This window comes from Xenopus tropicalis, chromosome 3 (genome assembly GCF_000004195.4).
Source record: "Xenopus tropicalis strain Nigerian chromosome 3, UCB_Xtro_10.0, whole genome shotgun sequence".
Classification (NCBI taxonomy): domain Eukaryota; kingdom Metazoa; phylum Chordata; class Amphibia; order Anura; family Pipidae; genus Xenopus; species Xenopus tropicalis.
The window spans coordinates 83726454-83742022 of NC_030679.2; the positions used below are offsets into that span (position 1 = coordinate 83726454).

Genomic DNA, 15569 nt, shown 5'->3' on the forward strand with positions numbered 1-15569 from the left:
ATTATAAGAAATAAAAAAGTGTAAAGGTCTTCATAAAAAATATTTTACTTTATTCTTTGTCTTTTTTTTTTGTCTTTAGTAGAAGAACAAGAAGACACTTTCCATAGTTTTTACAAATGCAGTAAGGGCATTGGGTTAAGTAGCTGAAAGACAAAGAAGAGCTGACAGTTTAAATATAGCCTCATTTGTTAAAGAACCAAGACAGAAAATCATTTACAGACTTAATGTATAGGCGGCCAGAAATAAGTTTTGTCAATATAGTTTACAGTAAGAGTATTGACTGCATTGCACTTGACTTATCTACACAGATAAAACTTATCTTGACCTTGTGCTCAATACAGAGTCTGGGCTAAAATCCACTGATCACTTTTGACTTGAAATATAGCATGACACAAAAAAGTACATGGGAATTAAGTGTTTGCAAAGAGAAAGAAATTCAATCACGCCAGATCAAGAAAAATTATACTCCTAATGAACTGCCAATACTAATCTCGAATGAGCAACTGTACTGAAGTAAAATATAGGAGATATAGAACTATTTTACAACAGGACACCTATTAAAGTTAATGTTAAAGTTGCACTGTGGGAGCATTTACCATTAAAGAAAACTAAAGAAAAGAAGAAGCGTAAAATTTAAACAAGAGTTTAAGTTCGCTGTGTAAATAAATTTAGATAAAATTATTATTATTATTAGTGCTGGATTTTGTAACAAAGCATAATCTCAATGGACAACAATATAGTTTTAGCTGCCCCCGTTATTAAACATTCTCTTAAAGGCTTATTACATTTTAATCAGGCCCATAAAACCGCATGCACACAAATTTAAAAGGAAAATGAAATAGAAAAATACCTTTTACTCTATGCTGGCTCTTGTCTCCCTTAAATATGCAGTAAGACATGGGATCAACAAACCTGTTATTCAGAAAACTCCGAATTATGGGAGGACCATCTCCCATAGAGTCAATTTTAAGCAAATACTATTTTTCTTTAAAGGATTCTCCTTTTTTATGTAATAATAAAACAGTAGCTTGTACTTCATGGTAACTAAGCTACACAAATCCATATTGGTAGCAAAACAATGTTTTTTGTTTCTTAGGTATCCTTTGCATCACCCTGGGTAAGCACATGACAGCACAAAACATTATCTGGCAACATGTTAATTAATGCTGTATAAAGTGCAAACAGTATATTTATAAAAGGGGGAAAAGGATAGTTCACCAAAGGGGAACTCTTAAAATCTTATACAAGAGCTGTGAAGTTCTCTGGCAAATGGTGGTGTCATTTCTAAAGGCTTCTAAATGTTTTAAGCCTATAGAGCAAATCTTTAAATTAGCAGCAGATAGTTTTCCCCTGAAGAATTTAAATTCAATCAGTTTAATGCAACTTCGCTTACAGAATTACAGGTACGGGACCTGTTATTCAGAATGCTCGGGACCTGGGGTTTTCCGAATAAGGGATCTTTCCGTAATTTGGATCTCCATACATTACATCTGCTAAAAATCATTTATATGTTGAATAAACCCAATAGGATTGTTTTGCCTCCAATAAGGATTAACTGTATTTTAGTTGGGATCAAGTACAAGGTACTGTTTTATAATTATGGAGAAAAAGGAAATCATTTACAGAAATTAAAATTATTTGCTTATAATGGAGTCGGAGACGGCATTTCCGTAATTCAGAACTTTCTGGATAACGGGTTTCCGGATAAGGGATCCCAATACCTGTATAATAAAGTACAATTTAGACATATAAGGAGCAAAGCAATGTAAAGCAGCTACACATAGCTGCACAGCTGATGATTCCACAGCAAAAACTGCCAAATTTGTTTACAAATATGATGCAGTGTGTTGGCCTGGGTCCTCTAAATGACAGATAGGTGGGCACATGAGTAGTGTGAACGTGACTACATTTTAAATACTTGAATTAAAATGATTTTACCATAATAGACAGTTTTTTACTTTATCATCAGACGATTTTTATGTCTTTTTAAACTATAGCGACACCAAGTGGAGCCTAAAAGAATTTCAATTTAGAAAATGGAAATAACATTCAGATAAAAAGGTGTATGAATGTAGAACCATGCTATTGTTTAAAAAATTAGAAATTGAGATTATAAACTACCTAAACATAGTAATCAAATTTAAGTTGTTTTGCTATTATCTTTCTGAAATCATTCTTAAAATGTATGTGAATTATGTTTATAAAACACTGAGGAAAAAATGTTGGCAGGGCAGTGATAGGTTATTACTGGCCTCAAACTAAGGGCTATGGAACACAGGCATTCTGATCAGTGCTCATTGAAGCAGAGGTCACATCACCTGCTACTCAACACAAGTTAGTTACATACTAAAGTATAAAGGAAAAACTATGTAGTGCCCTTGAGAATTCCACATTATTGTCCAAGTTAGCAGCGTGCACATATAGGTTGTAATTATCTATACAGCACTTACTATTCATGTCAATATGGAGCCATGCACAATAGGTTGTGGGAGTTTTGATGGATCAAAATGTATATGCAATTGCTCTTAACACCTTAATTTATCTTTAATAAATATGAAATCAAATTATGTGAACTATGGAGAAAAAAACATGTTAAGGATTTTTTTGTATGTAACAACACTGCCGCCTACTGATAAAAAGTTGCAAAGGAATTGAAGTGTGCAGACAATGCCAATTTTGCATCAACGTGGGGTCTCTAACAAGGCAAACCAACAGCAATGAATTTAGAGAGAGTTGTGAAATCAATAGCAGCAAAGTAAAGGTGGCCATACATGGGCCAAATCTAGCTGCTGATATTGGTCCCCAATTCGGCAGCTTATCAGATCGTGTAGGGGCACCAAAGATGGGCCTGCCCAACCGTCATTGGCCTGAAATCAGGCAGATATCGATGGGGCAGGTTAAAAATTTAGTCGGACTGGGGACTGCATCGGCTCGTTGATGCGGTCCCCAAACCGACTTTGTCCATTACCGTCGTTCTAATACAATCGTTAGGCTAATTCGGTCGTTTGGCCCCAGGGAGAAGATCCAGAAGTGGATCTTAACGTGTATGGCCACCTTAAGCTGCCCCGTGTGCAAGGTTTAAATATCAAAAATAAAAGACCAGCAACAGAGAGTTTAAAGGAGAAGGAAAGGTAAAAACGAAGTAAGCTTTATCAGAAAGGTCTATGTAAATACAGCCTTAAGCACTCACAGGAACGCTGCACTGACTTCTCTGTAAAAAGATTAGTTGTGTCTGTAATTCCTCTGACAGAGACACGCAGCTTTCAGCTTCCTGCTCCCCCCTCCCTCAAGAATGCTAAGAACTCACTCTCCCCCCCTTAGGAATGTGGATCTGAGCCAATCAGCAGGAAGCTGACTCATAGGGGCACATTTACTAACCCACGAACGGGCCGAATGCGTCCGATTGCGTTTTTTTCGTAATGATCGGTAATTTTGCGATTTTTTCGTATTTTTTTCGATTTTATCAGCGTCTTTACGATTTTTGCGTAAAAACGCGAGTTTTCGTAGCCATTACGAAAGTTGCGCAAAGTCGCAATTTTTTCGTAGCATTAAAACTTGCGCGAAACGTTGCGCCTTTTAAGTTTTAACGCTACGAAAAAGGCGCGACTTTGCGCGCAAGTGTTAACGCTACGAAAAAATCGCGACTTTGCGCAACTTTCGTAATGGCTACGAAAAACTTGTAAAGATGCCGAAAAAAATCGCAAAAAATACGAAAAAGTCGCAAAATGTTCGTTTCCAATCGGAATTTTTCAAATTCGGATTCAAAATCGTGTCTTAGTAAATCAGCCCCATAGTCTAACTAACTGAGCATGTTCACTTGGTCCTGGTGTCTGTGCAGGAGCGATGCATTATGGGAATCTTCTTTACACAGCTCAGTGTTTTTTCTTCCTGTTTGGCTTCTGACAAGTGAAATATGGGGAGACTTAAGGGCACTATTGAAGGTATGCCTGCAGCTTGAGATTAACTCTTTATTAGCCTTTCCTTCTCCTTTAAAATAGTCCATAGGATGCACACCATTTGCAGCAACAAAACCTGGGTGCTAGTACAAAAAAATGCACTGGAACAAGGACAGCACTCTTAGGATTTATAGAATTGTGAGCAAAATGTAAATGCAAAAATAGAAAGGTTTAGAAAGGTTTATTACAGCGTTTTGGTCTCACACAGAAACCTTCATCTGGAGTGAAAAACAAACTCCAGATGAAGGTTTCTGCGTGAGACCAAAACGTTGAGTAATAAACCTTCTATTTTTGCATTTACATTTTGCTCACAATTCTTTAAATCCTAGGAGTCAGGTGTTGGTTTTCAGTATGCATACTTCTGGTCAGCAATCAACACTGGAAGCTTTTACTATGCTGCATTTCAGTCCAAGTGGTTGGGGCAACCAATGTGAAAGCATTTAATGTGGCTGGTGAATGTCACTTTTTAAAAATCGTGAAACGGGTACAGAAAAACTTTAAAAAGAGTTGCTAACTCCCAAAAGGCAGGGATGATATCTTATCACCTCACATGCAGGGGTTTGAGCAAAACAAAGCACAACTGTTGATTTCAGTCTGCTTTCTGGGTCTATACCCGCAAGAGTGGACATCAATTCAGAAACAAAATGGTCTAGATATGTAAAATACACAAGTTGAATAGCTGATAAATGAAACGTTCTGCTGCATAGAGCAACATCTGCAAAACACCTCTTTACATGCCATGTAACGTATGTCAAGTATTTCTTGTAGCAGACTACTTTAGCATTGAAAAAATATGTTTTTTTTTTACTATAAATGATTTCTTAGAATCACATTTTCTTTCATTAGAAAAAAAAAATGGGTAACTCAAGCATAGCATTAAATCATTCGTGCTACAGAGTACATATTCTATGTAGTCTACTTGCAGTCATTTGGAATATATTACATAATGCCACTTTAGAAGCTTGGGCAGAATTAGGATAACATTTATGTAAATTAGTAATGGATAAACAGCCTTCAATTATATGCATTAAGACTGATTACTATTTGATAATGGGAGCTCTGCAACAATAATGTGCTACTGTTCTTTCTATGCACCACTGATGGGATCCTACCATCAGACTTGCAAGCTTATATTTATTTTCTTAGTAAAACATCAGCTGTTTGTTGAGCTCCATAACTGTAGCAACCATATAACCAACCTAATAATAAGCTATCTTGCAAAGTTAGTTATGTATCTTCCAACCAAAATATTGAAACATATTTTAGTTTCCTGAGACCAGCATTAATCTCGGTTTCAGTGGGAACACACCGACAGGCTAGACTGATCATTTAATGCTTGCTTTCTGTGCAGTGGAGCACATGAAAATCTAGCACAAGGGAAAGGGGGCGCTATATATAAAAAATAATCTCACCTGATTTTTCCCTAAAGAAATTTCTAGGTGCTCAGTTTGAATGCGCTTACATTACATAAATAAATGTATACAGCCAAATTAATTAGTAAATTTGAAAAAGAAATAAGCACCTATTAAAGGGGACCTGTCAGCCTAAAAAGTAATTCAAAATTATTTTCTATTGTGCTCGTTAAGCAAATAAACTTTACTTACATTATATAATATAAATCTTGTTTCTTTCAGAATTACACAATCACAGCAAGCAGGTAGGGACCATTTTGTGGACACTGTTATTACGACAAGCTTTGCATCATGCCAAAATCTGACCTGATGCCCATGTACTGGCTAAACAATTAGATGGTGAGGAGGGAGTGGGAAAGAGAGGAGTGCAATGACATTGAGGAATTGCTGAATGGCAAGTCAAAATAATTGTATGCCACATCTCTATGCTACAGGTGAGCACTGTAGACTTTATATTCCCCATGTGTATTGGCATGTAGGTAAAGGAACACTGAAACAGCCCATTTGAGATAGCCTATATTAATAATCTCACTGTCCTGACCAATAAAGGTCGGGATCTCTGTGGTTAGCCATAAAGTACCTTAAAGGAGAATGCAAGTCAAAATTTAAAAAGCATACTGCCCAATAGTCCTCCTATTGCATAGTAAAAACGCCACACTTTTGGCTCACCTAATCAAATATTTACTCAGTCACACTTACTTCACATTTTCTAGAACAGGCAGCCATCTCTAAAAAGGTATTCTCCCTTCCTTTCCCTCCATGCTTCATAATGCACATGTGTTTCATTCCCTCCCCCCCTCCCCCCTGCCAGATCCGCTTTTGATTGGCTGGTGGGCATGTGTAGCCCAGAACAGGAGACCGGATCAAGTTACACACATGCTCAGAGAATAGGAAGGCTGCCGCTGGCAGCCTACAGGAAGGGAAGAGAGATTTCAGTGATGTCACTGTAGTCTTCACACTGCTGTAGGCTGCCAGCACCATATCTCAGAGAAGCAAGCAGGGATCTGGGACTTTAGATATGCACTAAGTACTTAAAAAGAATGCCTTTAGACTTACTTTACTTAATTTATATTAACCTTTCATTGTCCCTTAAAGACAATACACACATTTTAATATAAAAATCAGTTTAATCACAGCAGTACCTTCCTGTGCAGAGATGATAAGAGGTAAGTAATCAGGGATGTATTCTTTTCTGTCTTCTGCATCCTTGCTTCCAGGAGGAGGGAACTGAAGTGCATTATTCTTACTGACAGGGAAGGAAGGGATCTGATGAGGGAAAGTCACTGGTTCTATATTGTGTATATAGTCTTCTAGTTCATGAATATTTACTCCCATCAGCTTGAAGGCTTGACCAACGTCGTCCAAAACTGGATCTGTACGTCCATCTGTAACGTAAGAAAAGATCAGATAAAAAAAAAGGTGTGTGATTATCATTAAAATGCTAAAGCAAGCATTAGTTATATCGTACCTTGCACAAGGGGGTATTTCCCTTTTACTGGGTAGATTAATGGATATGAACTCAGGTGTTTAAACGTCCAACATAGAGCGGACAAACATCTATCGATTTAAGGAGCCCAAAGGTTATTGTACAGATAGTTCTGGTACTATGATACCACATAGTTTGCTTTGTTACATTTAGTTTGTTTTATATTTTTATCCACTGTATTATACCTTTTTGGTAACATTTTTTACAATGTTATTTCTGCATGGGTCAGTTTTTTAGTCTACAATAAAATACCATAAAAAATTATACTTAAGTCCTGTGTGAGCAGTTCCTGCAAATCAATTCCTATATATACAGATATAGATAAAGATAGAGTGTCAACCATCAACGCTACACATTATCTGTTGTATAGACAAAGGCCACAAGTTAAAGAGGTCAGAAAAAAAAGACATATTTTCACTTTTAAGTAAGCCCCAATCGAATATCACAGCCTCCCCCATTAATATCTCTAGCCTTCAGGGCAGATTTACCAAAGTACGATTTTCGCACCTTTAAAAAGCATGATACAAAAAATCGTATTAAATATAAAATCGTATTAAGTACAAAAAAATCACATATGCTAGTACGAAAAATTTGTACTTTGCTCTGCAAAGCACAAATTTTTCGTGTCTGACAATTTTAAACGGCAGGAAAAGATTTCTGACTTTGATCCTTCTGTGCAGGATTTTGGAAACCTCACATACAACTCAATGGCACTCTGCAGGTCCAATGTGGCCCAAGGAAAGTCACGATACCGAAGCTTGAATGAATCCGAAACTTTCGTACGATTTTTTCGTACTTTAAAAAGCACAATACAAAAAAAATCGTTTTTAATACGATTTTTTTGTATCGTGCTTTTTAAAGGTATGAAAGTCGTTCTTTGATAAATCTGCCCCTTAGAGTGCTAATTTGGCAGAATGCATGGGACAAGTCGCTGACATGTTCAAGAGTGACTGAGATTGACATCAAAATCTTTATATGTGCTGTATATGTGCTGAAAAAGTAACCCTTGGCTTATACTCGAGTATTTTTGCAGATGTAACGCGCTTCATTGCGCGCACCCCCCTCCGTGGACGACTTTACGCTATTGCAGCGACTATGAAGTCACTGCAATAGTTGGGGACATGATATGTAACGAAGGTAAAGTGGTTGCTTTCTTTCTAATCTGTTATCCGCTAGTCATGCTAATGTAACATCGCAAGCATTGTTTTATTTTATAAGTATGCAAACTGCTACCATCCTCAATTCCTTAAGGGCAGATCTTTAGAAATAAAAAAGCTCCAATGATGCACTGTGCCTACTTAGGATTTGTAAGTAATTCTTTTTGGTAATGGAGATTCACTAATGATGGGAGGGCACACAGTGCACAGAACCGATGGGACGAGCACAAAGCACACAGCATATGAGTGAAGCAAACGATTGATACGATGGGAGCGCACACGGGAGCACACCCAGCGTGACGGGAGCACACACATAGGATGGCAAGTACTTGATAATTAGTATGGCAGCTTCCTTAGCCTTCCCAAACTTGCTTTTGTCTGCTGCTGTAGCATTTTTCTTTCCCTAAAGTTATCTACTATTTATCTGTTATTTGATTATTGAAACTTAGCAGTAGCGGCTGCATTTCCCACCCTAGGCTTATACTCGAGTCAATAAGTTTTTCCAGTTTTCTTAGGTAAAATTATGTACCTCGGCTTATACTCGAGTATATATGGTATATGCCCAGTTTTAGTAAAGAAATGCCACAACCAGCCCCTTCCTGTGAGCCCAAGGGGCTTTTGGGAGACCTGCTAAATGATCAGCTACATACAACTTGTTATAAATACATTTAAAAAAAAAAAAAAACTGATTTGTATCAATTTATTGCTGTCTTTCTGGTCCTTTAAATCACAATATAAAATTGTTTCATACAAAAAGAAAAGATAATGGTGCTATAGTATTATCTGGTACTTAGTTCACTTTAGAAACATTTGGCTGTCAGTACTTCAGAGTATCCACAAGATGTCACTACAGAGAAATATTACTCGGAGAAACCTGTTTAGCAGTATCTCCAAAAATGTGATTTTTTTTTCAATGCACCATCTAACAGATACAAAAGAAAAACATCTTCCAAACAATGTTAGAGAAATGTGCTTGCTCACAGATGAATATTAAAATGACCACTGTTTCTACAATACAATATATATATATATCCGGGGCAGATTTATCAAAATCTGAGATTATAGTTCACTGCCAAAATATTCACCCACTTTCTATTCATTCCTATGGGGTTTTTAAAAGGGTATTTATCAAATGGTAAGCTCTGACCTGTTGATAAATATGCTTTTCCAACTATATTAAAGAAGTGAAAAGCAAGACAATATGCACACAAAGCACCAAATATTGTGGAAAACAGTTAAAAGCCAAAGTTTGGGTATATGTATATTACATTTTTTTTTTTTTAAGTGAAAAAGTAGTGAACAGCTACTGCAAGAACCAGTGTGCTGATCAACAACATATTTAAGTGTTAAAGAAGAAGGAAATGTAAAAATTACTGGGGGGTTCCAAATGTTAGGCACCCCCCTGTGATTGTAATTGCTTACTTTTTACCCTGGGCTGGTGCCCCTGTTAGGAGAAAACTGCATCAGTTCTGGGGTAGCAGCTGCCAGACAGCTAACCTCTTTGTTATTCTATCTTTGTGCCACTTTTGCATGCGCAGTAGAGTAAAAACGCAAACTTTAACAGGAAAGTCGGCATTCTCGCCCTACTGTGCATGTGCCGGTCCCGGGATTCAGAAGAACGAATACAGACGGAAGGGGATTACAATAACTGGGTGTGCCCACCGTGATTTTCACCTTTCCTTCTCCTTTAAAGCACAGTTACATTTTAGTTCACAAATTAAGACAGAATACTGTGGCATGTGCAAAAGTTTGGAACATCCCCCCTAGCTATAGATCACAGCTTGTTAAATACCTATTCAATCCAGCAAAGAGTCTTTCAAGTCTTGCTATAGGGATATTTGTCCCTCTTCCTTGCAGATCACTTTTAATTCTGAAATCTTCTTGGGCTGCATGGTTAAGACACACCCACAGATTTTCAGTGATGTTTAAAGGTGGGTGAGTCCCCTTTAACTTAACTTTTAATATATTAAAGAATTGCCAATTCTAAGCAACTTTTCAATTGGTCTTCATTATTTATTTATTTTTTATAATTTATTTTTTTTTTTTGCCTCATTCTTCTGACTCTTTCCAGATTTCAAATAGAGGTCACTGACCCCGGCAGCCAAAAACTATTGTTCTGTGAGGCTACCATTTTGACATTATTGTTACTGTTCATTACTTATCTTTCTATTCAGCCCTTCTATTATTTGTTTATCAGGCACTCTCTCAAACCACTTCCTGGTTACTAAGGTAAATTGGACCCTAGAAATCAGATAACTGCTGAAATTCCAAACTGGAGAGCTACTGAACAAAAAGTAAAATAATTAAAGGATGACTAATAACAAATAAAGACCATTTGCAAACTGTCTCAGAATAGCACTCTCTACATCCTACTAAAAGTTAACTCAAAAGTGAATGACCCCTTCAAGCCAAGGGATTGTGAGGGTCATTCAAAAACCTTCAACTTACTTTTTTCATTTAGCTCATAGTGGCTTTTGAGATGTTAAGGATTATTTTCTAACTGTAGAAACCATCCCCTTTTCAGCTAAAGCTTCTTGGCTGACTGTTTTACACTGGCAACCAGAATTCTAAGTATCTTTTCAATTGGTCTTTTTTTTTTTTATAGGTTTTTAATTTTAAGCCTTTTTTTATGACTTCTTGCAGCCTTTAAATGGAGGTCACTGACCCCGGGTGTCAAAAAACTATTGCTCTGTGAAGCTGCAGTTTTATTATTATTGTTACTTTTTATTACTTATCTTTTCTATTAAGCCCCCCCCCCCCCATTCATATACCTGTCTCTCATTTCAACCACTCCATGGTTGCTAAGATAATTTGGACCCTAGCAACCAGATAGCTGCTGAAACAATAAACTGGAGAGCGGCTGAACAAAAAGTGAACTAAAAAAACTACAAATAAAAAATGAAGACAAATTGCAAATTATCTCCAAATATTACTCTCTACATCATACTAAAAGTTAACTCAAAGGTGAACATCCCCTTTAAGTTAAAATCAAACTCTTTTGCCAATCAGTTCAAATACTTGTTTCCCATTTAATTCCAAAACATGCTTGGCTTGTCTTGATGCTATTTTACTCAGACTTTGCCAGTCGGATGGCATACACGTCACTACGATTTGCTGAAGTCGCCTGAAGATCCTTGAGAGAAAACTTCGGGCAACTCCGGCAAATCGCAACAACTCATATGCCATCCCATCGGCAATTTACATTCTTGCCAGTGGTATGGCATTGTGGGGAGATTAGTCGCCCGCGACAACGAAGATTTGTCATGGGGCGACAAATCTCCCCGTCTGCCACTGCCCTAAAGGTTGATTAGGCCTAATGAACCAATTAGGGTCAGGGGCCTTGCAGAAATAGAAAGGTGTCCAAACATTTGCACATGCCACAATTACTATTCTTTGTTCCTATATTTCCAAAACAAAGTGCAACCGTGTATTAACGCGTGTAAAATATTTTTTTTTTTAGCACAGAAATTCCTGAAGTATTTTACTACTTTTCACATACAAAATGAATTATGTGTAATTTGGCTGGGAACTTTTGCATTTGACTTATGTTAACTACTGTAGACTACAGCTAAGAAAAGACACTTAGCTGAGCTCCTTAATTCAAGTCTTAAACATGAATTATGGCAATATGTTAAGAGTGTACACCAACACAGAAGCTCACTAAAAGTACCTTTGTCTAGAAATCTATCAGGGGGCAGTACACCTGCATGAACCCCTGTTCTAAAGATAACTCCATAGTTATCTCGTCCATGGCTGAATATTGTTTTTTATGGGAACACCAACTAGACAGTAAGGTAAAACAAGCTACTGATTCTGTGGAACCAGTGACACATCTATCAGCAATAGCCAATAATTGATATCATTAAAAAAAAAACCAACACCACCAAAATATACCCTTTTCAGATTGTTGATTGAGAAATGAATTTATATTTTATTTTACTTAATGGCTTATCTTCTATAGGGAGAGCCAGAAGGGTTACACAAACCCCCATTACAGTAGGTAATGACACCAGTCATCTCCCTCCAAGTGAATACAACCTAATTTGAATGCTGTTATATGTATATCTAATGTCTCAATTATCCTATCTTTCACGCATACTATCCTACAATTTAAGATATATATATATTAGTGCTAGGAAGCTGCACACCATAAAATGACGATGATACCTGGGTGCCTGTGCAAAAGAAAATTATAGGTAATTACGAAATAAGGTTTATTGTGACCAACGTTTCAGTTCCACACAGGAACTTTCGTCAGGGATACCACACCAGTGAGAGACAAACAGTTATAAGCCCAAAAAGGTGCCAATGTTGTTGCTAGGCAACCCAAAGGAGAAAATAAGGTGACTAGAACAAAAAACAAAAACTATAAACACCATATAGCTTATACACTGCATTTTATGCATAGTATACCAATAAGGTGATCTAAGTTTGATTGGGCATGTATTTGCACTGACCCCCTAGAGTGGCACATACCAGTTTCCAGAACTCCAAATCGAAGCGCATAGGAAAGTAGAAGAGGCTGCGCTGCACCTTGTTGCCCATTCCCGTCATGATAGACATATTCGCTTGACTTACGGAGGCACCCCATGGCCCGTGTCTAACCCTAGGCGCGTCTAACCCTAGGCAACCAGGCAGCGATGAGCGGACGCGTAGGTCCAAGTGCTAGGGCAATACCGGAACTTGTTTTTTGTTTATTCTAGTTTCAAGTTTGTTCATTTTCATAAGTTAGAGTAGAGTTAGGGAAGTGAGCCTGAGGGGTGGGTAGAGTTAGGGAAGTGAGCCTGAGGGGTGGGTAGAGTTAGGGAAGTGAGCCTGAGGGGTGGGTAGAGTTAGGGAAGTGAGCCTGAGGGGTGGGTAGAGTTAGGGAAGTGAGCCTGAGGGGTGGGTAGAATTAGAGAAATGAGCCTGAGAAGAGAGTAAGGAAAACACACATGGGTGAGACAAGTAACGCATGATTTTGGGGGCAGAGAGATGCAGGTTCTGAGGGCAGCGAAAACAGTCATTGTGTTTAACAGATTCAGGTCAGACTGAATAGGGCGCTACTCACACCGCAGGAGAACAGGATAGGTTGACATCTTCCAGAGCATCAAAATATTCCTCAGTGTCGCTGTCACACGCCATGAGATAGGGGCAGGCGGTTTGGATCCGAGAGTACTGTTTGGGCTGAGAGGCTGAGGGGGGGGGGGTGCGAGCGCAACGATGCCGGACACGGGGGGAAGTTGTGCGAGCGCAACGGATGCTGGACACAGCGGTTGCGAGCGCAACGATGCCGGATACGGGGGAAGTTGTGCGAGTGCAACAGATGCTGGACACGGGGGTTGAGCCATGTGCTAGCGCAATGGATGCCAGACACGGGGGTTGGGGGATGTGCGAGCGCAACGTATGCCAGACAGTCAAGGTACATATCAGCGACTGGCTTTTCCAGCCCATTTTTGGGGCTGAAAAACTCGGCTTATACTCGAGTATATACGGTATATATATATATATATATATATATTATATATATATATATATATATATATATATATATATATATATATATACACACACACACACACACACGGGGAGATTAGTCGCTGGTGGGATGCATACGCGGAAGTTGCCTTGAGAGAAAACTTCCACAATTTCAGGGAAATCGCGGCGCCGCGTATGCCATCCCACAGGCGATTTACATTTTCGCCGGTGGGATGGCATTTCGGGGAGATTAGAATTGGCGCGGGCGACTAGTCTCCCCGCCTGCCACAGCCCTAAAGAAAATTGTAAGCAACTCAAAAAAAGCAATTATCTGGTGTACCATTGCAAATTCACAAACAGAAAAACTGGTATAAAAAACCTCAGGTCAAGCAAAGGCTTGAGAGACAGCAACATAGAATCTATGTTTGAGAGAACTTCCCCTTCAACATTCCTAGAATCTATGTTTGAGGGAACTTCCCCCTCAACATTCTCGCCTCTTGTAAATCACATTTAGGCAACTGACAACCTTTGAGTTCCCTAAAATCACTGGGGATTGTGAAAGCACTTCTGGAACCCAATAATCCCAGGAGTGGTGCAAAGCAGCAGACATATGACAATGTCATGTCTGCTGTGCAGTCAATGCCCGAGTACCACCCTAACAGATCTTGCAGGCCAGTTCTACCGTTGGAGCCCCCTGCTGATGTCTGCAGAATTCCTATGGTATTGGCTGCCTGTTAATGCACATTTTATTAAACATAATTGTTTTGCAACATTAGTTTTCTATATTTGCCTGCATTGTTTTCCAATTCCACTTCTGTAATAAGATATAAGCTAATGCCACACCAGGCTGATACTTGGTCTGTGGATAAATGCAGGCAAAGGCACAGGAAGCCGATTTCTACACCGAAATTTGCTCCATGTGGCTGCACCCAGGCTGAGAATCAGCCTGGTGTGGCAGTTGCCATATTGCTCTATCTAGAAATGTAAAGAAGTTGCATATTTCTATATGCAATAATACACAACTGATTTTAAAAGCCCCATATTCCTGCCAATACTTCATTTGTACAGTTTAATAGAAATGAAAACAAAAGTAAAAAATCAAAGGACCACAACAAAAAAGTAGCCTACTTCCAAAATGTTAGGCACCCCCCAGTGACTTTAATCGCTTACCTTTTACCCCGGGCTGGTGCAAGTGTCTCCTCCTCCTTCTTCAGTCTTTGTGTGCTTGCACAGTAGAGTGAAAACAAAAAAAGTTGGCTTTTTCAAACTACAGTGCATGCACTGGCCCAGGGATTCTGAAGACAGAATAAAGAAGGAAAAGGAAACACTCGCTGCAGCTATCCTGGGCTGGTGCGTTTTTCTCCTAACAGTAGCACCAGCCCGGGGTAAAAGGTAAGCAATTAAAGTCACTGGGGGGTGCATAACATTTGGCACCCCCCAGTGATTTTTACCTTTCCTTCTCCTTTAATTACTGCAATATATCTGTGTGGGGATGCCATTGTGCAAAACACATGAAGTTGATAAGAGTAAGTTATGCAGCACTTGGAATGAAAACTAATGTGTGGGTAATAAACTTTGCTGTAGCAAGCAATGGCAGCCAGAACCAGCAAGATTTAGCCCTCTATGGGCATATATACAACTTCTAAAGATGCCGATACTGCACAGGTGCCCTCAGGAGTTCATACCCTAGTATGATAGGGTTTCCTTGTCCTTTAACGGGACAATACAAAAACTCCTTCAACAACTTAATTGCCTTATGTGTATCTATTGCGATGAAAAAAAAGTTATGTTGGATAAAGTTGTATTTCATTGAGAGTGATGCAGTTGGACATTATGTCTCTGATGCAGGTATACTGGAAGATACATTTGTTCGTTTCAAGAAGGGCTTGATGCTCACTGCCTTTTTAGCAAGCAAATCAAACAGTGACTGTTTCAATCACTTTTTTGCATTCTTAGGTTGAAGACGCACTGAGCTACTAGAAGCAGCTATTTATTCATGGCTACTGAACTGGCAGAAAATACCTTTTCATAGACAATACAGAGAAATACCTCTGCTAAAACGCACATAGAGACAATGATCAGACAAAGCTGATCATTTACT

At 38.6% G+C, this 15569-nt stretch overlaps 1 protein-coding gene across 1 annotated transcript in view; it reads right to left on the reverse strand.

Moving 5' to 3' along the window:
- The window catches only part of taf3 (TATA-box binding protein associated factor 3), a 60638-nt gene that overhangs the window by 43358 nt on the left and 1711 nt on the right, over positions 1–15569 (reverse strand). Inside the window, exon 2 of the mRNA XM_004913043.4 lies at positions 6511–6753. Within this exon, the coding sequence (XP_004913100.1) occupies positions 6511–6753 (243 nt within the window). The remainder of the gene's footprint in view (positions 1–6510; positions 6754–15569) is intronic.